General features: G+C 43.1%; 2 protein-coding genes across 17 annotated transcripts in view; one reads left to right on the plus strand and one right to left on the minus strand.

The window, feature by feature from the left end:
* Positions 1–22,146, minus strand: part of LOC141763618 (programmed cell death 1 ligand 1-like) — a 63,925-nt gene that overhangs the window by 39,251 nt on the left and 2,528 nt on the right. For 6 of the 14 annotated variants that reach the window (XR_012593100.1, XM_074628079.1, XM_074628080.1 and 3 more), the window contains exons 2-4: positions 21,569–21,624; positions 19,590–21,437; positions 18,868–19,460 (exon numbers count right to left, since the gene is read on the minus strand). Coding sequence is in view for 6 of the 14 variants with exons in the window: in XM_074628082.1 (XP_074484183.1) it covers positions 20,285–20,655; positions 21,078–21,437; positions 21,569–21,623 (786 nt within the window). In the remaining 8 variants the exon portion in view is untranslated. The other 8 variants (XM_074628082.1, XM_074628076.1, XM_074628081.1 and 5 more) reach the window with 5 other exon arrangements.
* LOC141763621 (uncharacterized) lies at positions 9,724–15,361 on the plus strand. Of its 3 annotated transcripts, none has more exons than XM_074628094.1 (5): positions 9,724–9,826; positions 13,715–13,770; positions 13,902–14,261; positions 14,685–14,876; positions 15,089–15,361. In XM_074628094.1, exons 2-5 carry the CDS (start codon positions 13,716–13,718, stop codon positions 15,154–15,156), a joined length of 675 nt encoding a protein of 224 aa, XP_074484195.1. In that variant the 5' UTR covers positions 9,724–9,826; position 13,715; the 3' UTR covers positions 15,157–15,361. The 3 variants fall into 3 exon arrangements, with proteins under 3 accessions (XP_074484195.1, XP_074484197.1, XP_074484194.1); XM_074628096.1 differs by lacking the exon at positions 9,724–9,826 and adding an exon at positions 9,910–10,247 and having other exon boundaries at positions 14,688–14,876; XM_074628093.1 differs by lacking the exon at positions 9,724–9,826 and adding an exon at positions 10,229–10,247.

Consider the following 22,146-nt stretch of genomic DNA (forward strand, 5'->3'; position numbering starts at 1 on the left):
TGTTAGAATAGTCCTTTTTGCTCAGGAAGGTTCCTAACTGAGTGAAATGACCCTCTCAGTATCTCAGCAGCAGCCATGATAAGAGCTGTTAGAATTCACTAAATGTTAAAGAAAGGAGCTTCAATGCTTCCTTTATTATCTCCTTCAGCAGAGGAAACACTGGAGCATCCTTTACCAAAGGAAAGGAGAGAATAACATCCCACAATTCCTTGCAGCATTTAAAGCAACGCACCATTCTGTTCATAATAACAAACTATATGCTGATCTTGCATATTATTCTCATACCCTCATACACTAACTGGGATTCATGTTTAATATGAGTGGACAGTGACAACCATTTCGTTTCACTTTATTTTTGATTAATTATGTATTTGTAACATGTAACAAATAAAAAACAAAACAAGAATAACTAATAAAACGAACAGTAAACAATCAATTAACGAATAATCAACATAAATACATATTACATGTCCAGAAAGAAGTTGGACGAAGTACAGCCTACACTTACAGTATCTGGTCCAACACCTCCATAACTCCAACAATTAACTCAATACTTATCATATATTCCTGTTTATTTCAATCCCATCCTTGGTAATGAAGTGATATTCTTCACTGGTTGTCCTCGTTATGTCAGATAATCTTTATTACCTGTTGATAGAGTGTTCCAGCAGCAGGAGGAGCTGTGGTATCTGTCTTTAAAGGTCACATATTATGCTCATTTCCAGGTTCATAGATGTATTTTAATGTTGCACTAGAACATGTTTACATGCTGCAATGTTCAAAAAACCCTTTATTCTTCTCATACTGCAGCCTGAGTCTGCCTGCCTCAGAGCCTAATTCAGCCTCTGTCTGAAAACCCCTGATTCACAGCCTGTCTCCTCCCACTCTGCTCTGATTGGTCAGCGTTTTCTGTCAATCAAACTTCCTCAACAACAACAGCGTCACCCTCCACCTCCCTCCCGGAGAAGCTCTGGAGAGAGAGAGGAGTGGAGAGATAGCAGCTAGAATAGAGCTTATAAACCACTTTAAAGTTTATAAACCAGAAACTTCACCCAGCGCACGTTACCGGAGGAATCTGATCAGAAATCGGCGACACATGATGAACATCTGCGGTCCAGATTCCAGGTTTTCCTGACGGTTTCTCTCAGGTAAATAATACTATTTATATCTCTGTTAGTTAACTCAGTGTTTACCTCATGCATCAACTCTGTAAACCGTAAACATACACTCTGTTTTACGTCTGTCTTTACAGATCCATCTGTGAGAAATGACCGACAGAATCATCCCAGAGGAGAGCAGATAGCTGAAAGCAGATGGGAGATACAGAGCTAACCCGTTAGCATGTAGCTACATGCTAACGGGTTAGCTACATGCTACCGCTATGAGACGGTGTGTAAACACAGCGACCATCAGGGTGGAAAATAGAAGATGTGAAACAGTAGTCAGTTCATTATTTCTGCTAAAAGATAAATGTATGGAAGATCAGAGTAATGGTATATTATTTACAGTAGTAGCTGTCTCTGTGTTACCATGACTACAGACCACCGGAGCTTAGCTTACCATAGTTTACCAGAGCTGAAAGACTTTCTCCTGTACCATGTGAACATAACTAACTAACAGGTGAGATGATTACAAATGCTGTGAATAATTAATATTGTCATCTGTCAACTCAAATAAAGTTTGACTGTGAAACAGAAATGTGTTGTGTTGCTTACAAGTCACTATTTACTACCTGTACTCTGCTACATGCATGACATCAAATATATATAATATATAAATATCATCTGTTTAAACAGTGTAATTACATAAAGCCTTTGTGAAAGAACATGTTATATTTAGATGATGGGAGTACATGAAGCCTGTTCTGCTGGTTCTTGCAGACTTTGCTCAAGTTAGGTTGAGGAGGAGAGACAGTGACGCGCTGTGGGGCGGGGTCAGCTACTGAAGGTTCTGCTCTGGTTCGACCAGGAAACCCTTACATGGCTTGCATTTCTCTAATGACGTCAGAAGAGAAGGAAAAAAAGCGATTTTTTTTTCTGCACCCATTTCCGGACAAACGGAGGAGGAGAAAAAGAGAGAGGATGGTCTTTTATGATACTATGGTGGCCTGTAGACACACTGGGGACAGATATTGATGTTCAAAAGACATGGAAAAGTGCATTTTGCATAATAGGTGACCTTTAATGCTGTGACAAATACTGCATATATTGTGAGTGTTAAGTGTTGTTGGTGCTTTAGTCTTCACAAGTTCATTTTTATCCTGTTTTTTTTGTGTATGTTGAGTATTCACTTACCTCTTATTAGCTTTGGTTAAGAGATAACAAACCTAGCTAAGATGACTGATGGTAAAAATGTTAAGATACCATTTGGCCATGATGGGGGTACTGGTTCAGTAAGCTTCGGACGGGGCAAGCTTTTGGGAGACGTATACTCAACTCCAGTTAGGGGTGCTGGGGCAGTAAGCTCCGGGCGGGGCAAGCTTTTTGGTGAAGTAGAATCAACTTCAGTAAGGGGTGCTAGTGTAGTAGGCCACCCTGCATTCTCTTCCACTCACATGCACACCGATGTACTTTCTCCCAGACAGCACATGCCTAGTCCAGACATGAGTTATCCAGACATAGGGGATCTCATAACACAGTTAGCCAACCAAATTGGAGAGAGTATTGCAAGCCAGATGCAGAAAACTGCAGGTAGCCAAGAAGATCGAACTACTCATGCACCTAGTTTGAACACGGGCCCGGGTCTCTCTGAGTTAAACATGACTGGGGTGAAGTTAGTGATGCAGTCAGATGTGAAGGAGCCACCACACTTCAGGGGTGATGGAACCGACAAACACACAGTACATGAATGGGAGGAAATCATGGATGCTTACCTGAATAAGAGGGGTGTCCCGCCTCATGAGCATTCCCAAGAAATAATTTCAAGATTGATGGGAAAGGCTAGAGATGTTGTCAAGGTCACCCTGCGCAGCATTCCATCTTTAAGGCCTGCTGAAGACTCCAAGCTTGTCTTTGATATACTCAAACAACATTTTAGTGAGGTAACATATTCTTCGATGCCTTTGGCAGATTTTTATAACACTCTCCCTTTGGCTGGAGAAAGCCCAATGGACTATTGGATCCGCTTGAATAAAGCTGTGGATGTGGCAGATGAGTGTCTGAGGAGGCAGGGACGGAATATTGAAGATCCCTCTCATGAAGTCACAATGATGTTTGTGAAACACTGCCCCGACCCTGCACTTTCAAGTGTTCTGAAGTTTAAAACAGCAGAGAAATGGACAGCAGATGAGATCCAGGAGCGCCTCACTGAAAACCAGAGAGAGGCTAGGACCAAGTCTCAAGGTAAAACATGTCGGCCTCCACAACCAAAGCAGGTTGGTGCACATGCCCAGACTTCAGCAATGGAGGCTGTAGCTACTGATAATGCCAGGGAGCTTACCTGCGACCAGAATGCAATGGGGCCCTCATCCTCTTCTCAGGCAGAGAGTGTCTGCATTCAGTCCCTCATCAGCTTGCTGGACCGCGTGCTGGAGCAGAAGGCTCAGTCAGCAGTAGTTACACCACCTATTGGGGAGCAAGCAAATTTTACTCAAAGGAGATGCAAGGTTTGCCAGTCCGGTGACCACTCAACAACTATGCACTGCAGGCAGGAAAATCTCTGCATGAGCTGTTTCAAGCCTGGCCATTGGAGGAGAGAATGCCACCAACGAAAGTCACGAAATAATGCCACGTCACGACCTGTCCAAATACAGCCCAGAAATGAGCAAGGTGGAGCAGGTTTAAACTAGACAGCTCACATTTGGCGAGGGGACGTGTGGGCGTTAAAGGACCAACCCTTGAAGGAAATGAGGATTTGAAAGAGGTGTATGCAAATGTCTGTAAAGCAATGCCAGAGGATTGCACAGTAATCATTCAGAATATACACAAAGTTGAGCCATTTGACGAGTTATTCCATGCACCAGTGATGATCAGTGATTCTGCTCAGTTGCAAGGATTGCTTGATACGGGATCAATGGCTTGTAAAATAAGCGAAGAAGCAGAGCAGAGACTCCTATCAGAGAACGTTTTGACACAGCGGCAAGAGCCGACACAGCGCATTATTCTTGTTGGCTGTGGAGGACTACAGGTGAGCCCCAAGTGCATATATGATATGGAGCTAGGCACCAACATGTTGAAATATGTGATGAGTCAGCTGAAAAATGACGAAAACTACTGGAAACTCGTCTCATGCAATGTACAGGGGTCCTCTGAGTGCGAGCAGTTTCTGGAGATGATGGCTGGTCTCACAAGGTGGAACGGGGCTGATGTACCAGACAAGGTGGGTACAGTTAAGCTAACCCAAGCAGTGACTCTGCTCCCCAAACAAGAATACCTGCTATGGGGCAAGTTGCCAAGTAATGTCCCTATGTCACCTGGGAGCACAGTAGTGGTGGAACCTACCTCTTCCAAGTGCATCCCTCGGGGTATCATGGTTGGCAGAGTGGTCACACCTTTGTGGGGAGATGGCTGGGTTCCCATGAAGGTCACCAATTACACAGAAAAGCCACTCACCCTGAAAAGAAACTGCAAGCTGGCAGATGTTTCTCCCTGCGTTGCAGTTGAAGATTTCACACTGCTCCAAGGCTCCTGTGAGAAAGAAAATGACGCAGATAAAGTGACTCATGACAAACACGCTGATAATACTGACCTGAAACAGAGACTGCAGAATGTTGGCCTGGGGGATGTCAACATCGATAATTGCCAAGTGAGCTCTTCCACCAAGATCCAACTGGTGGAAATGATGGAACAGTACCAAGATGTGTTTTCAAAACACCATCTAGATTGTGGAGAAGCCAAGGGCTTTGTGCATAGGATCCGGCTTACAGATGACCGTCCTTTCCGTCTTCCATATCGCAGAGTGCCTCCAGCTCACTACCAAAAGCTGCGCCAGGTCCTCACTGAGATGGAAGAGCAGGGAATCATTCGGAAGTCAATGAGCGAATATGCATCCCCACTCGTGATGGTCTGGAAAAAAAATGGTGACCTCAGGATATGCACAGACTTCCGGTGGCTGAATGCAAGGACCATCAAAGATGCTCATCCCCTGCCTCATCAGTCGGACTGCTTGGCGGCTCTTGGCGGAAACACTGTCTTCAGCACCATGGACCTAACATCAGGTTTTTACAACCTGACCATGCACGAGGAAGACAAGAAATTCACCGCCTTCACAACACCCCTGGGCTTACATGAGTACAACAGAATGCCCCAGGGACTTTGTAACAGTCCCGCATCTTTCATGAGAATGATGCTGAGCATTTTTGGTGATCTAAACTTCAGTAGCTTGCTGTGCTATCTTGACGACCTCCTGGTCTTTGCCCCATCTGAGCAAGAAGCCCTCAATAGGCTGGAGGTTGTTTTTCAGAGGCTGAGAGAGCACAACCTGAAGCTGAGTCCAAAAAAATGCCACCTGTTGCAGCGGTCCGTGAAATTCCTCGGACACATTATTGACGGTGATGGGGTAGCTGTTGACCCAGAGAAAGTTGAAGTTATCGTCAAAATGTCAAAGAAGGATTTAATGGAGGATGACGGCTGCACACCTTCAGTTCGGAGAGTAAAGTCATTTTTGGGAATGGTGTTCTACTATCAGCACTTTATGCCCAACTGCTCCGCCACAGCAAAGCCTCTGTTTGCCCTTACAGCTGGTCAAAAACGGAGAGGGAAGGTTAGAAAGTTAAACCAGAATCCCGGTGTCTTCAGAAAGCTCACACCTGCAGACTGGACTGATGACTGTGACTCTGCCTTCCTCAGCCTCAAGGAGAAGCTTCTGAACTGTGCAGTCCTCGCTCACCCGGATTTCTCCAAACCACTGATCCTATCCATCGACGCTTCTCTTGATGGCCTCGGGGCCGTTTTGTCACAGTTACCAGAAGGTGAAACCAAAGCCCGTCCGATTGCTTTTGCGAGCAAGACCCTCACTGGCTCACAAAAGAGGTATCCCGCCCATCGCCTGGAATTTCTAGCGCTCAAGTGGAGTGTTTGTGAAAAATTCAGTCACTGGTTGAAGGGTCACTGTTTCACAGTGTGGACCGACAATAATCCATTGACCTATATAATGACAAAACCAAAACTTGACGCTTGCGAACAGCGGTGGGTGGCCAAGCTGTCCCCATACATGTTCGATCTTAAACATATACCTGGGGTGAAAAACATTGTGGCAGATGCCTTAAGTAGAGACCCTTTTGCTAGGTCAGTGGGCCAAAGATTGATCAGCGAGCCATATGAGAACCTTTTGGTAGAAGCCGAGGGAACAAAGGAGGAAGGAGTCCAGGATGTTTTCCGGTGCAAGGTCCAATGTCTTCAGGCATATAACTCAGGCTGTGGGATCACAGATGCGCCACAGCACAAGCCACCTGGAAATCAGGATTCCGCTGATGTTAAGTCCATCTGTGAAGCTCACATTGAGTGGGAGAAAGCTGCAGAGTCAAGAGCAGTTCAGTTCCTCCAGGTTCTGCCCCAGGTGGCACACTCAGAACAAGACACCCTTCCAGCCTTCTCTATTGATGAACTTCGGCACAGCCAGCAACAGGATCCAGACATTGGGGAGGTCCGGCTGTTTGCGGAGCGGGGTAAGCTGCCATCTAGAAGAGAGAGATGTAGGCTAAGTCCAAGAGCACAGATGCTATGCAAGCAGTGGCATCGGCTGAAAGTCCAAGATGGAGTCCTTTATAGGATTACCAAAGACTCTTTAACCAGGCAGAAAAGGTACCAGTTTGTCTTACCCGCCAGTTTGAAGGTCAATGCCCTTTCTGGTGTGCATGACCTCGCAGGGCATCAAGGGCAAGCCAGAACCCTACACCTTGCCAGACAACGCTTTTTCTGGCCGCAAATGGAAAGAGACATAAAGGAATATGTGAAATGCTGCCAACGATGTATCCTAGCAAAGACTCCTGAACCAGCTGCCCGAGCTCCCTTGGAGAGCATTCGCACTTCTGCACCCATGGAGTTGGTATGCATAGATTTCTGGAGCGCTGAGGATAACAAACAAAGATCAGTTGATGTCTTGGTCATAACTGACCACTTTACAAAGTTGGCTCACGCGTTCCCTTGTGTAAACCAGACGGCAAAGCAAGTTGCTAAGAAGCTGTGGGATAATGTGTTCTGCATATATGGTTTTCCACAGCGAATCCATTCAGATCAGGGAGCCAATTTCGAAAGTAAACTCCTAGCAGAACTCCTCAGCCTCACAGGGATTGCAAAGTCACACACAACTGCATACCATCCCATGGGAAATGGGCAAACTGAGAGGTTTAATAGGACACTTGGCAGTATGTTGCGTGCCTTACCATTAGCAGCAAAACAACACTGGGCACAACAGATACAAACCTTGACCTTTGCTTACAACGCCACCATCCATGAAACAACTGGATACGCCCCATTCTACTTAATGTATGGTCGGGTCCCCAGACTTCCGGTGGATGTGGTTTTCAAGCAAGTCCTGAAAGACACAGTCGTGGTTGACTACAAGACCTACGCCGAGAAACTGACGGCAAGCCTCCATGAAGCCGCTGGCATTGCTCAGCAGCATGCAAGGAAAGAGCAGCAGCATCAAGCTGATGGTTACAACAAGAGAGTCCGTGGCACTTGCCTGAATGTTGGTGACAGAGTTCTGCTCGCAAATAAAGGGGAAAGAGGAAAGAGGAAGTTGGCAGATAAATGGGAACCCACTATCTACACTGTCATGGATCGGAAACCTCAGACTCACATCTATAAAGTTGCGGACGATGGCGGGAAAACCAAAGTTGTACTTTGAACTTGATATTGGATGTGAGCTTCCTACCAATCCCAGAACAAATCAGTGGGGAGCTGGATTCAGGTGCTTCAGACGAGGAGAGCGAGTTTCAGTCTCCGTCCATTGATACTTTGAGTGGCCTGGCGGTCGAAGCTTCTGAGGACCGTACCCACTCATGGATATGCACATCATCTGATGTTGACTGTGAGTCTTTGGGAGATGATAGAGAGTCAGGAATGGAGGTTGAGATGTCATACTCCCCACCCAGAGACTCTGATCAGCTGCCACTTGTAAGGCCCCAGTCTGATCCTGCCAATGGTGGTGGAAACAAGGAAGAAAGAGAGGAAACCTTACCTGTGAGAGACTTGCCCGGTTCCAGTGAGCTCCCCGAGCCATACATGACTGACACTGATGTTGACCCTTTAGCCACCGTTTCTGACCTAGATGAGCCAGAACCCTGTAACATCACCTCACCCACAACAGTGACTGATAGACAGATACCTACACGAGGTTCAGGGCCTGACAGGCACGTAGTCAGAACACGTACAGGCAGGGTTGTCAAAGCAGTCAATCGCCTGATAGAGAACATGGCGCAAAAACCTTTCACACGGGGTATTGTAGACAGGTTTAACAGTAGGTCACAGTCCTTACTCACCTTGTTTTAAACAGGGCAGAAGAGGTATAGAAATGAGTTTTGTGTTTTGTTTTTATACAGTACATTTCTTCTTTTGTTTTGGGTCATAAAATGTTCACATTGACGGGATTGAATGCCAAGATCTCATGTGGTGTAAAAGGCATCATATATACTAGGAGAAGCAGTAGCCTGATCAACTTCTGTTTTCTCTGAACTTACTTAGCAAGTAGCTAATATGCTGTGTGGGGAATTAGATTCCCAGGGTTATCTTGGACCGAAAGAATGTGAAAATTGTGCTTTGTAAAATTTATTTATTTATCTTGCACAACCCTCTGTATGTTTTCGGGATTTGGCGAAATTAAAGAGGGGTGAATGTAACAGATAGAAGAAGTGACAGTAAATAATATTTGTAATTTTTATTTCTTATGTTATGTGTTTTATTGCAATATGTATTAATTTCACCAAAATCCCTCACTTGTTGTGTTGTTCCTAAGTTTATCCTTGGTATTGGGAGTACTGTTTTAGTTTGTGCTACAGCGCCCTCTAGTGGTTGTTTTAGTTTGTGCTACAGCGCCCTCTAGTGGTTGTTTTAGTTTGTGCTACAGCGCCCTCTAGTGGTTGTTTTAGTTTGTGCTACAGCGCCCTCTAGTGGTTGTTAGCAGACGTACTGCGTCTCCTCCGCTCTCTCGTCAGTCTGCACTGAACCTGACTGCGAGAGGTGTGTTTCTATGAGGATAAAACCCATATGACAGCATTTTGCTCTCTGGGCTCAAAACAGGAATAAACCTGAGTTCAACAAGGCATGCCAGTGTCCAGCGTCTGATTGTGCACCAGAACACAACGCAGTGTGGTCGGGACCTGCAGACCGTTCCGGCTACATATACATAAATATATACAGTATATGTGTGTGTGTGTTGGTGTGAGGATTGGTGGACAGCATCGATGACATCATAGGACGACGGAGGGGAAAATGAACGCTGCTGAAGCAGCACCAGTCATCACAATGGAAATCCCCAGATGCTGGGAATTACAACCGAGTTAATCATGAAAACATTGAAACTCACTGAACCTGTAACATTTAAATAATTTATTCTACTTTATTGTCATACAGACGGCAACAACATAAAGTACATAGATTGTATTGAGGATCAAATAGACTCTTGTCTAGTCTATAAAACGGTAGAAATGTTCATTAGATTGTAAATTGTTGTATATTTATACATATAATAACTATAACATGTATTTATTATTTTGACCTCCATCACCAGCTGGAACAGGAACTGGAAAAAGGTTGCTGCGTATCTGAAACTGAAAAAACGAAGTTAACCTCAAAAGATGAACAGGAAATCACACCAGCAGCAGGATTGTCGGGTGTTGCTCAGAGTCACGTAGTTTGTTCCTGTGGTGCGACAGAAGAGACTCAAGGTAATGTAGAAATATAGATAGTTGATATATTATATTAATCCATGTTTTGTTTTTGTTTTTTGTGAAGAAATGTGTTGAGAATAATTTGGACTGTTTTATATTTAGTGGCTGACCAGGAACGAATAGAGACATGAAGTGAAATAAATAGACAACAAGTCAACAAACAACCAGGTTCCTCTGGAGTTTAGTTTATAGACTCTGTTAAGTTGTGTTCTCATCTGTAATGTTAGTTATGTTAACTTTAAGTTGTATTATTTTGGTGAGTACTTTTATTGTAAGTTATACGTCCTGTTTCATGAGACGTGATTTCCTGTGTACAACCAGGTTCCTCTGGAGTTTAGTCTATAGACTCGTTGTCCCTCCGTCTGTTTCTCCTGATCCTGACTTCACTCTGGATGGGTTATTTATTTTAACTAGTCATGTCAATGATATGGCCGACTCCTCGTCTCCTCTTTTTGTGTTGTGTTTTGTGCACCAAGATTGTGCAACAGCTCTGCAGCAGCTTAAATTAGTTTCTCTGTCTAGTTTTTCTAACTATTGAATATAAAAACACTTCATAGTGTCCTAGTAGTGTCCTAGTGGTGTCCTAGTAGTGTCCTAGTAGTGTCCTAGTGGTGTCCTAGTGGTGTCCTAGTGGTGTCCTAGTAGTGTCCTAGTGGTGTCCTAGTGGTGTCCTAGTGGTGTCCTAGTGGTGTCCTAGTAGTGTCCTAGTAGTGTCCTAGTGGTGTCCTAGTGGTGTCCTAGTGGTGTCCTAGTAGTGTCCTAGTGGTGTCCTAGTAGTGTCCTAGTGGTGTCCTAGTAGTGTCCTAGTGGTGTCCTAGTGGTGTCCTAGTAGTGTCCTAGTGGTGTCCTAGTAGTGTCCTAGTGGTGTCCTAGTGGTGTCCAAGTGGTGTCCTAGTAGTGTCCTAGTGGTGTCCTAGTGGTGTTCTAGTGGTGTCCTAGTGGTGTCCTAGTAGTGTCCTAGTGGTGTCCTCGTCCTTTAGTGTCGCTCCTCTAGTCTGTGTTGAGCGTAAAACATAAAAGCTGACCAGAAACTTTGTTAACCATCGAGGAGAAATCTAGTTGGTGAAATAGTTTTCCTCTGTAACCCCCTACTCTGACTACAGAAACATACAACATGGAGGTTAAACCATTAATGCATGATGATCACAGATAATACAGCCTTTAAATAGTCCACACAGTAACAGGAATAAAACAACAATCATTGGAGACGAGTATAGATTAGTCTGATGACATTTTATTGAAGATTTGATCTAATGAGGAGTCGGTTGTTTGGTGAGAGTCTGAGGCTGTATTCGAAACCGCATACTACATACTCAGTAGTATGCAGTATGTGAAGGTTAAAGTGATGTATTTGTATGCTAGACAAGCCTTTAGTCTTTAAACCAGCTTTTAAAGCACTGGACAAAAAAACTAACTCGTAGCACTATTACAATATTATCAAAATACAAGTTTGATTTGTTGTTTATGTTCTGCTTGTTTATTTTATAAGATACTGCAGGTTTAAACTATTTATTCTAACAGCTCATAGTGAAATAAGACAAACAGGATCATCAACGAGGAGAGACGGGAAATATAAAATATTCATCCACAACATTTATGTTACTCAAACTGCTTTTTCAGTTACAGAAACAGAACAGAGGACTGATCTCTTTACAGATATTAGAGGAATGTTAAGAAGGGTCATGTTGTCTCAGCAGGAATCTCTCTGCTCCGTCAGAGGCTGCTCTTTCCTCTCCTCTTCTCTCTCCTCTTCCCTCGTCACTCTGCTGCTCTGTAGCCGCTCTGTGAGCGTCACTGGCCGGCTCTCCAGCGAGCTACGCCCGCGGGCGATTGTGGAGCTTTTTAACTCCAAAAAGGCAGATAAACACAGGTTCCTGTTAATTTATAATGGACATCTGTGTTGTGATATTTAAACAAACTATCCGTCAACAAGGAAATAAAAGCCTCTTGTCTACGAGACCGGAGTGAGCTCCAGCAGCTCATAGCGGTCTCTGAGCGTGACTACCCGGCTTGCTGGCAGCGACCCGGGCAGGCGCTCGCTGGCTGTCACGGTATTCTGTGGAGCTTCTAAACTCCGACAATGGTGGAACAAATGTTCGATTCGCCATCTAACTTCGTAAAACTGCCAATATTAATAATCTACACAGTTGATTTCTCGCCTAACAAACTTTCAGAAGTGAATTTAGTGATGAAACCTTAGACTGTGCTGTTCCAGCGCTTTGCTTTGTAGGATACAGGTGAGATAGACTGGTCCGATGCATACTGGAGAATTTTTCCAAATCAGTACGACATCCAGGTATTTTTGGCATACTGTGGATTTTGCTTTTATTCGCAAGGCAAGGCAGCTTTATTTGTAGAGCACGTTTCAGCAACAGGGCAAATCAAAGTGCTTTACAGAAACATTCAAGAACATTGCGACAAAGTGCAAAAGAACATTAAGACATAATTAAAACAGTTATAAAAACATAAAAACATTAAAACATTAAAGGGACTATTTGTAACTTTCAGAAATGCTTCTTAACAGCGACACCTGTGGCCGTGAAATCAACGAAAGTCAGTGTCAAGCTCGCGCTTGCTCGCTCTCAATATACCTGAACGAGCATCACTCAACACAGTGAGGAGACACACGTCAGCTAAAACCAAAATATCACTCTATATTTCAGCTGCTTGGCAGTAATGTTAGCTGACCAGACGAAGGTCTCTCCATGAACATGATTTAGATCTGATCCTAGTGTTGGCTTTTCCTGCCTAAGTGCAGGCTGATGCAGCGGGGCTCTGCAGTGTGTCTCCCTGCTCTCTCCGCCCGCAGCCGGAGAGAGCAGGGAGACACCGGCACCCGGTCGGTAACGAGAAGACAACGTGTCTCTCTGCAGAGCTCCGTCACTTCACAAGACACAGTAAACCTCTGTTGGTCTGGAGGAGCTGCAGCAGTTATTTCTGCACAAACGTCCACTGTATATTCACTAGATATTCTCAGAGCTAAACTAACTCTTCTGCAGTGTGGAGTGAGCGCGCGTTCACGTCTAGAGGTGGAGCGAGCTGAACGAGAACGCGCGCGCTGTCTGAGTGATGGCAAGCAGGCAGAGGAGGAGAGGCAGCGAGCGCGCATGTGTCCCGACCCGCTACATTTATACGCTTAAAAAGTTACAAATAGTCCCTTTAAAGATTAGAAAATAAAACAAGCTAAAAATAAAAGCTAGGATAGAAGCTAAAATAGAATCAAACACAAAAGAGTAAAAGCTCTAGTGCAGTATCAGATCATTATCTGGTTTAATTAAAGGCAGCAGCAAAAAGGAACGTTTTAAGCTTTGTTTTAAAAGAAGTGAGAGTTGTAGCGGTCCTGCAGGTTTCTGGGAGCTTGTTCCAAATATTTGATGCATAAAAACTGAACGCTGCTTCTGCATGTTTAGTTCTGACTCTGGGGACACTAAGCAGACCTGATCCAGATGACCTGAGAGGTCTGGATGGTTCAGAACATAGCAGAAGATCAGAAATATATTTTGGCCCTAAACCATTTAGTGCTTTGTAAACCAGCAGCAGTATTTTGAAATCAATTCTCTGTATGCATACTACATACTACATTTTGGCCAAATCAGTACGTACTACTAGTATAGTATGAATACAGCCTGAGTCTCTGTTGATCTCAAAGCACATCATACTTCCTGTTCTTCCTCAGTTGTAAAAATGTAATCTACTAATCTGGCTCCATCTTGTGTCAGAAGTACATTAGTGTTCCTGTCTTGGTGTCAGTCCACTGGTCAGTCATGTGTAATCAGTAGCACAGAGGAAGAAGTCCTGTGAGGACTAAAGACAGACTGTAGATTGTCTCTGTTCTACCTGTAATAACTGAACTTGTATCTGATGTGTTTCTGTCTCCTCTCACAGGATGAAGATGATCTGCAGCATCCTGCTGCTCCTCAGTCTGACCTCCTGTGTCTCTGGTTAGTTGACCTTCACTTTATTATCCACAAACACTAAATACACTTTCAGACAAACATCTCTAGATGGAGTTTGACATGTTCAAGTTGTCAGTTTGTCTGCTGCTCACTTTCCCTCTCTGTCTCCTCTACAGGAGCATTTGTAGTGAATGTGACACAGACCTCCTATCAGGCAGAGGAGAACCACAACATCACACTGGAGTGGATGTTCACAACCAGAACCAGCAGTTCCTCCAACTCACTTTATATCCTCTGTTACATGTTAGCTGATCTCAAGACATCAGTCCTGTTTCATCTCCATGAAGGTGTTGAGCTCCCAGAGTCTCAGGATGAACAGTTTGCAGGACGAGTCCGGTGGGACAAAGACGTCCTCAGAGACGGACGAATCAGACTTCACATGTCCAGACTCAGGATTAATGACTCTGGTTGGTACCAGTGTGATGTGGACACAGGTGATGGTAGTGGCTCTAGGATATGTCACCTCAAAGTCACAGGTGAGTTGATTCAGTAGAAGTCAGTCAGTGAAACCAGACTAAGAGTCTACAGCCCTGCTAGTGCTAAACACATCTTAGTTTAGCATGTTAGCATGCTGCAGGGGTCATACTGGTTAGTATAAAAGTAGTCTCAGCTTCATCCCTGCTGGAGCTGTACCAAAGAACACATATTACTAAGAAGTGAAAGTCAACTGGTCGTTCCATTACAACGTCAGCTCCCAGCAGCAGAGCTACGCTTCCGCCATTTTGGACTGAAAGCGACTACCAGACGCAGTAAAACGTACGTCATGGCTACCGCTGATGAAGACTAGGATCATATTTAGTCTTTCTTTTGTCAGTCTGCTGGATTTATTTAGTTTCCTGTTTCAGTAAAATGGTTCCACTTCAGACAATCACACACATTTTATTTTCTGTCCTTTACAGCAGCTGCTGATGAGCCCAAACCTCTGACACCAACAATGAGACCACAACCAGAGAGACCAACAGAGAGACCACAACCAGAGAGACCAACAATGAGACCACAACCAGAGAGACCAAAAATGAAACCACCACCAGAGAGTCTGGGAAGGATCAACCTCTACATTGGACTGGGACTAGCAGCTCTACTGGTTAGCTGTAAATTGGTTCAGTTTTCCCTCCAGCTGTTATCAATCATGTGATTTATGTCCTCTGTTTACTGATGGATGTTGTTACCTTGCACTGAATCTCCTAATGTTAACTTTATAATGTGTTCATTCATATAAATGTAGTGATTCCTTCACTATGGCCCTTTAGAGTTCTTCAGATAGAGTTGTTTTATTTTTGTGCCCTATTCTCTGTCTCCTCAGGTGCCGTCCTCCTCCTCCCCTGTGCAGCTGCAGTCCATGGAAGCACATGGGCTGCAGCTGATCAGTAATCAAGGCAGAGAGTATAAAACAGCATGAGAATGGAGGAGAAGTTGCCCAGTGCCAATCTGCAGTATCTCAGAGACTGTGTGTTACGTCAGTGGTTGACGGGTGTGCTTTAAAGCTTGTGGTGTTTCAGGTTGTTTGTTTGCTGTCTCTGTGGAGCAGCAGATTTAAATTGAGTACCTTCAGGTTATTTTGCGCTGCCCTTTTTAACCAGTAATAATAATAATAATAATATATTAGATTTATATAGCGCTTTATAGTATTCTCAAAGACGCTTTGACATAGTCGGGGGGAAAACGGTGTGAGACAGACAGACAGGAGACGAACGACAGAAAGTAGTGATGGCGAGATGAAGCCTCATGAAGCTTTGAAGCTTTCCAGCAAATTGGTTCGGAAAAGGGTTCATTGCTCACGAAACCACCTGGTGGTCAAAGAGTGTAAAACAGACAAATATGATCTTAACCATGTGATAAGATAAGATATTCCTTTACTAGTCCCGCAGTGGGGACATTTGCAGTGTACAGCAGCAAAGGGGATAGTGCAAGAAACAAGATGCATAAGCTGACACAGGAAAAAAGAGCTAAACAAAGTGTAACAAAATATGAACCAAGTATAAAGATTGGAAGTATAAAAATAGGAGTCTATACAGTATTGACAATAAACAGACTATTAACAAAATTGCACAAGTGGAAAATGATATTGCACAGTGAGAATTAAATGAAAATCCACCTGAAAATATCAGGTTATTGTCAGTTTGTCAGTTTTTGGTGTGTAAGTGCTCTACTGGGATCAGTGCTGGTTGTGGTCTACTGGGAACACAGATCTGTGATATACTGTATTTTGCGCCAGTAAAGGCTTTTGGGAATGAATATAAACAATGAAAAAAAATCTATTACCATGTAATCAATTTATATATATATATATATATATATATATATATATATCATATTTAATAAAATGTCTATTTAGTAAGTATATTATGAGTATATAAGATACATGTATAATAAACTGTAATTGTTTTGTGAGTAATTCATCTTATGTGTGCAAACCAATCCTAAATTAATAATTGTATTGTAGTGGAGTGTAATATAATATAATAATTGCAGGAGGGTTAATATTAGTTGTCTGTGTCACTTCTGGAAAGCGGCATTGGTTGAACCAGTGAAGATCTGAAACACTTCATGAACCAGTGGGCGGTACGGCCGGGCAGCGAGGCTTCGGATGTCATCAATGACGTCATTGGTCTAAAACGATACAAGCCTCGATACACGCATCGCAGGAAACTTCCTGGATTACTCGACACACGCTCCGAAGCCTCGGCACAGCCCGTAACATCACTAACAGAAAGCGACATACACAGGAACAATCACATCCAGACACATGGACTGATGGGTAGGGGGAGGGAGGGGGCTACGGGTAAGCAGATGAGAAGAGATGTGTTTTGAGGCGGGACTGGAATGTGGTGAGGGAATCAGAGTCTCTGATGAGATTGGGGAGTGAGCTCCAGAGCTTGGGAGCTGCTCTGGAGAATGCTCTGTCCCCAAAGCTGCGGAGTTTGGACGTGGGGGTGGAGAGTAAACCAGCTGAGGAGGATCTGAGGGACCGTTGAGGTTGGTAGGGGGAGAGGAGTTCAGAGAGATAGGGGGGTGCAAGTTGGTGGAGGGCTTTGTAGGTAAGGGTCAGGATTTTGTAGGAGATCCGGTGGGAGACGGGGAGCCAGTGAAGGTCTTTCAGGACTGGGGTGATATGATACCATGATTTGGTGTGGGTGAGGAGGCGGGCAGCTGCATTCTGGACCAGTTGTAATTTATTTATGGAGGTGTTGCTGATGCCATAGAGGAGAGAGTTGCAATAGTCAAGGCGGGAGGAGATGAGTAGCTTTAATTTGAAAGTTGTATTATTGGTTACTGTCATATTTATTTAGTTGTGTAGTTACGTCCAGCGTTCTGTTAGAGAGTTGTTTTCATTTTGGGTTTGTACATTTTTTATCATATTTTTTTTGTTAATAAATTGTCTGATTATTTTTCACACAAATCTTGTTGCCAGTCGTCTCATTCCCGGGTTTTCAAATTTATATTGTTACTCCCTCCATCCCCTGGACCTTAAACGGAGCGGAACGTATCACTGGCCTATACCAGAATAAATCTCTGCACCAGATGACACTAGTATTTTCCTGTGTTCCCTTCGTCACTGCTCAACAGCCTGTTTGCTGATAACCTCTGAATATTAAATATTATATTTACTCGAGATTGGGAGCAAAACGTACCTCAGGTAATGTGGAAATACTATAGTTGATATATTATATTAATCCTGTAAATGTTTTTAGTTTTGTGAAGAAATATGGTGAGAATAATTTGGACTGTTTTATATTTAGTCGCTGACCAGGAACGAATAGAGACATGAAGTGAAATAAATAGACAACAAATCAACCAAACAACCAGAGACAACGAGTCTCTAAACTAAACTCCAGAGGAACCCTGGGTTGATGACCACCTTCGTAGGACCGCTTAGTGTGATCTCGGTTGTTGGGGTTAGTGAAGCCAGATAACGAGGAGATACCCTGGAGATGTTGAACTCGTTTCGTAGTCCAGACTTCTGGTTCCTCTGGTGGGCCATTGTCCTTCATGGATTAACTGTGTCATGGAAGGTTATGGATGGCTCTCTGTATAGATCTCTGGGTGAGGTGGAGGATGGAAGGAATCCCAGGGTTGATATACTGCAGTGGTTGTGAATTGATTGGATGATGCTCATCAGGTGCGCCAGCCCGAGAGGAGGAGGAGGAGGAGGAGGAAGGAAGCCCACGCCCACCTGCACCTCCACACACAGACAGACATAGGGAGACAACACAGGAGACTAAAGGGCAGAGGACACAGAGAAACACTGGGAAACGTACATAAAGTACAGACTGTGAGCGTTCTCTTGTCACATATCACAATGTCACAATAAACCTGAAGATCAAATCCTGCAGGAGGTTGGCTGGTTTATCTGATGTGTTTGTCTGTTTGTCAGCCACATGTTAACAGCAGTAAATACCGGCTAACACAGTTTAAATACACAGTTTAAATACACAGTTTAAAAACAAAAGGTGAATCTTACAGGATGTTTGAGCTACTAACGTGTTTGCAGACGAGCGAGCAGCTCTCTGTGTGTCTGTCACACGGTGTTCTCTGTTATCAGATAGAAAGTCAACAGGGTGCTTTACTTTCTCTAATAATATGGCATTTGGCCAGTAAACTGAGTCATGTATTCATCTCCTGCAGTCCAGATATGACTACTGGATTATTAGATTGAATGACTGACTTCACTTTGTGAGGCAGATCAGAAAATTACATTCTTTGAGATAAATCTAGAGATAAATGTTAACATGACATCTAGTGGTCTTTTTCAGTACTACAAGTTTAATAGCAGCTTTTCCCCTCAGAACAATTAATCAAATCCTTAATATAATATCCTTAAATATGTTCAACAAAGAGGCAAAACAAACAGATAGATATTAGACGTGAAGCTCGATGGTTTCATTAGTATTAATATTAGTTGTCCAACAACGTAATCTTTTATCTGCAGGCTCATATTTGAATGAAGCAACACAGACAGGAGCTCTGGGCTAAATCTCTTTATTTGATTTGAATACACACCAGTCATTGCTCACATAAAAGAGGATTTGAATTCTGTCAAATGGTCATTTTAATGGACGAATACAATGACCTTCGCATAACCTTGTGTCTCTTCTGTCCTACAGGACCAAACTACGAGACTCTGCTGAGCAACAACCAACCGTGGAAGCCAACTGAGAAATGAGAAATTGCATCTGTCTACTCTGCTGCTGCTGCTCCTCCTCCTCCTCCTCCTCTTCCTCCTCCTCCTCCTCCTCCTCTTCCTCCTCCTCCTCCTCCTCCTCCTCCTCCTCCTCCTCCTCTGTTCAGGTTGAAAATGATTATAAATTATTGATCCCCGGGGGAAAATTGAGATACGTTTTGCTCCCAATCTCGAGTAAATATAATATTTAATATTCAGAGGTTATCATCAAACAAACAGGCTGTTGAGCAGTGAAGAAAGGAACACAGGAAAATACTGGTGTCATCTGGTGCACAGATTTATTCTGGTATAGAAATTCATACAAAAATATACATTTATATTATATTTTACATTCACTCACTGATATCAAACAGTTTCTACCACACATTATTCTAATCTGAATATCTTTAATACACCTGGAACGGGCCGAATGCTTGGCCTGTGTTGTTGCTGTGTTGTTTCTCGTGAACCGCTCATACAAAAGGTCAACTCAAACAAACATTCATTAGAAAATCTTAAGATATAGACTTAGCTCAAAACAAATATTAACAAGAACATCTTAAGCTAAACGTAACTGAAGCAAATATTCATTAGAACTTAAGAGACTTAACTCAAACAAATATGCAATAAAACATCTTAAGACAAACTAAAAACTTTTTTTTTGTTCAAAAATATATAAATAGTGTTTTTACCCATCTTGACATAATGAATAATAAATAAAGTTTATGGAGCATTTTATGGGTCCAAACATCACTTTGTCTTCATGTCCCACAACTGTGGTCTCAATGTTGAGACACATAAAATGATGATGAAGTCTTTAGACATTAGAATTACAATATCTGTCATAAACAACAACATATGTTATATTGTTTTGTGTATGAAGACATCTCCGGTTACCGGCTACATTTTTCAGGGTGTAGAAAAAATCTTGAAATCTTTTTTTCTTTCTGTTTTTACAGTGTATCAATATGTCCAATGATGCACAAGGCTTGATGAAAATTAATTTAAATGTCTTAAAAATGTTATAGTAATTAAAAAAGGAAAATGTAGAAAATGAACGTTACTGTAGTGATGCAGTCAGGACATTTAGTATAAGAATAAGTGATGAAAACCATAAAAAATAAATATGTTACAGATTAATATCTGAAAAACTCTAAAGGGCCATACTGAAGGAATCACTACATTTATATATATGAACACATTATAAAGTTAACATTAGGAGATTCAGTGCAAGGTAACAATATCCATCAGTAAACAGAAGACATAAATCACATGATTGATAACAGCTGGAGGGAAAACTGAACCAACTTACAGCTAAATCTTAATGATGAACTCTTCTTACAGTGATGATGAGTTGAAGTTAGGCATTGACCTTGAATGGTTGAGGTTAGGATAGGTCGCCCGGCAGCGAGTCACGTCAGAGTTTTCGCACGTTTTTGCAGCTTGGAGGTTACCTTCTAGACACGACCTTATCTCAGCACTGGAGGTTGTCACTTGGTTAGTCCTGATGGGTTGTTCCTCTGAGAAACTCATCATCTGTTCACCTGTATTGATGTTTCGTCTATAAAAACGGAAAGCAAAGTAGAATCCAGCATAGAGAACCAGTAGAGCTGCTGGCAGTACCAGTCCAACGTAGAGGGCGATCCTTCCCTGACTCTCTGGTTGTGGTCTCATTGTTGGTCTCAGAGGTTTGGGTTCATCAGCAGCTGCTGTAAAGGACAGAAAATAAAATGTGTGTGATTGTCTGAAGTGGAACCATTTTACTGAAACAGGAAACTAAATAAATCCAGCAGACTGACAAAAGAAAGACTAAATATGATCCTAGTCTTCATCAGCGGTAGCCATGACGTACGTTTTACTGCGTCTGGTAGTCGCTTTCAGTCCAAAATGGCGGAAGCGTAGCTCTGCTGCTGGGAGCTGACGTTGTAATGGAACGACCAGTTGACTTTCACTTCTTAGTAATATGTGTTCTTTGGTACAGCTCCAGCAGGGATGAAGCTGAGACTACTTTATACTAACCAGTATGACCCCTGCAGCATGCTAACATGCTAAACTAAGATGTGTTTAGCACTAGCAGGGCTGTAGACTCTTAGTCTGGTTTCACTGACTGACTTCTACTGAATACACTCACCTGTGACTTTGAGGTGACATATCCCAGAGCTCCTACCATCACCTGTGGACACGTCACACATGTACACACCAGAGTCATTAATCCTGAGTCTGGACATGTGAAGTCTGATTCGTCCGTCTCTGAGGACGTCTTTGTCCCACCGGACTCGTCCTGCAAACTGTTTATCCTGAGACTCTGGGACCTCAACACCTTCACGGAGATGAAACAGGACTGAGGGTCTGAGATCAGCTAACAGTCGACAGAGGATAAATAGTGAGTTGGAGGAACTGTTGGTTCTGGTTGTGAACATCCACTCCAGTGTGATGTTGTGGTTCTCCTCTGCCTGATAGGAGGTCTGTGTCACATTCACTACAAATGCTCCTGTAGAGGAGACAGAGAGGGAAAGTGAGCAGCAGACAAACTGACAACTTGAACATGTCAAACTCCATCTAGAGATGTTTGTCTGAAAGTGTATTTAGTGTTTGTGGATAATAAAGTGAAGGTCAACTAACCAGAGACACAGGAGGTCAGACTGAGGAGCAGCAGGATGCTGCAGATCATCTTCATCCTGTGAGAGGAGACAGAAACACATCCGATACAAGTTCAGTTATTACAGGTAGAACAGAGACAATCTACAGTCTAATATTTCCCTCTGAGATGTAGTGGAGTAGAACATGGAAATACTCAAGTAAAGTACAAGTACCTCAAAATTGTACTTAAGTACAGTACTTGAGTAAATGTACTTAGTTACTTTCCACCACTGAGTTCATGTTATACTGTTGTGTTGTTCTAAGCATTCTTTACTGCTCCTGTTGGAATAACATAATTGTTGATTATCTAACTGTAAAGTAGTGATGTGTTTTTAATACCTTCACTCTTTGCAATAAATCATACCGAGATGTTTGCTGAAACTGACTGGATGTGGCAACACAGCCCCACCTAGAAACATTTACACCAGTGTAGAAGTGCCTAATAGAGTGCTGTGTCGAGTTAACAAAGGAAGTTGTCTGAAGCGCTTACCAAGGCTCGTGTGGTTTTAGAGAAATGACGCCATTGAAGACGCCCGAAGCTGAAATACGGAATAATGTCT

The sequence above is a fragment of the Sebastes fasciatus genome (genome assembly GCF_043250625.1).
Source record: "Sebastes fasciatus isolate fSebFas1 chromosome 22 unlocalized genomic scaffold, fSebFas1.pri SUPER_22_unloc_2, whole genome shotgun sequence".
Classification (NCBI taxonomy): domain Eukaryota; kingdom Metazoa; phylum Chordata; class Actinopteri; order Perciformes; family Sebastidae; genus Sebastes; species Sebastes fasciatus.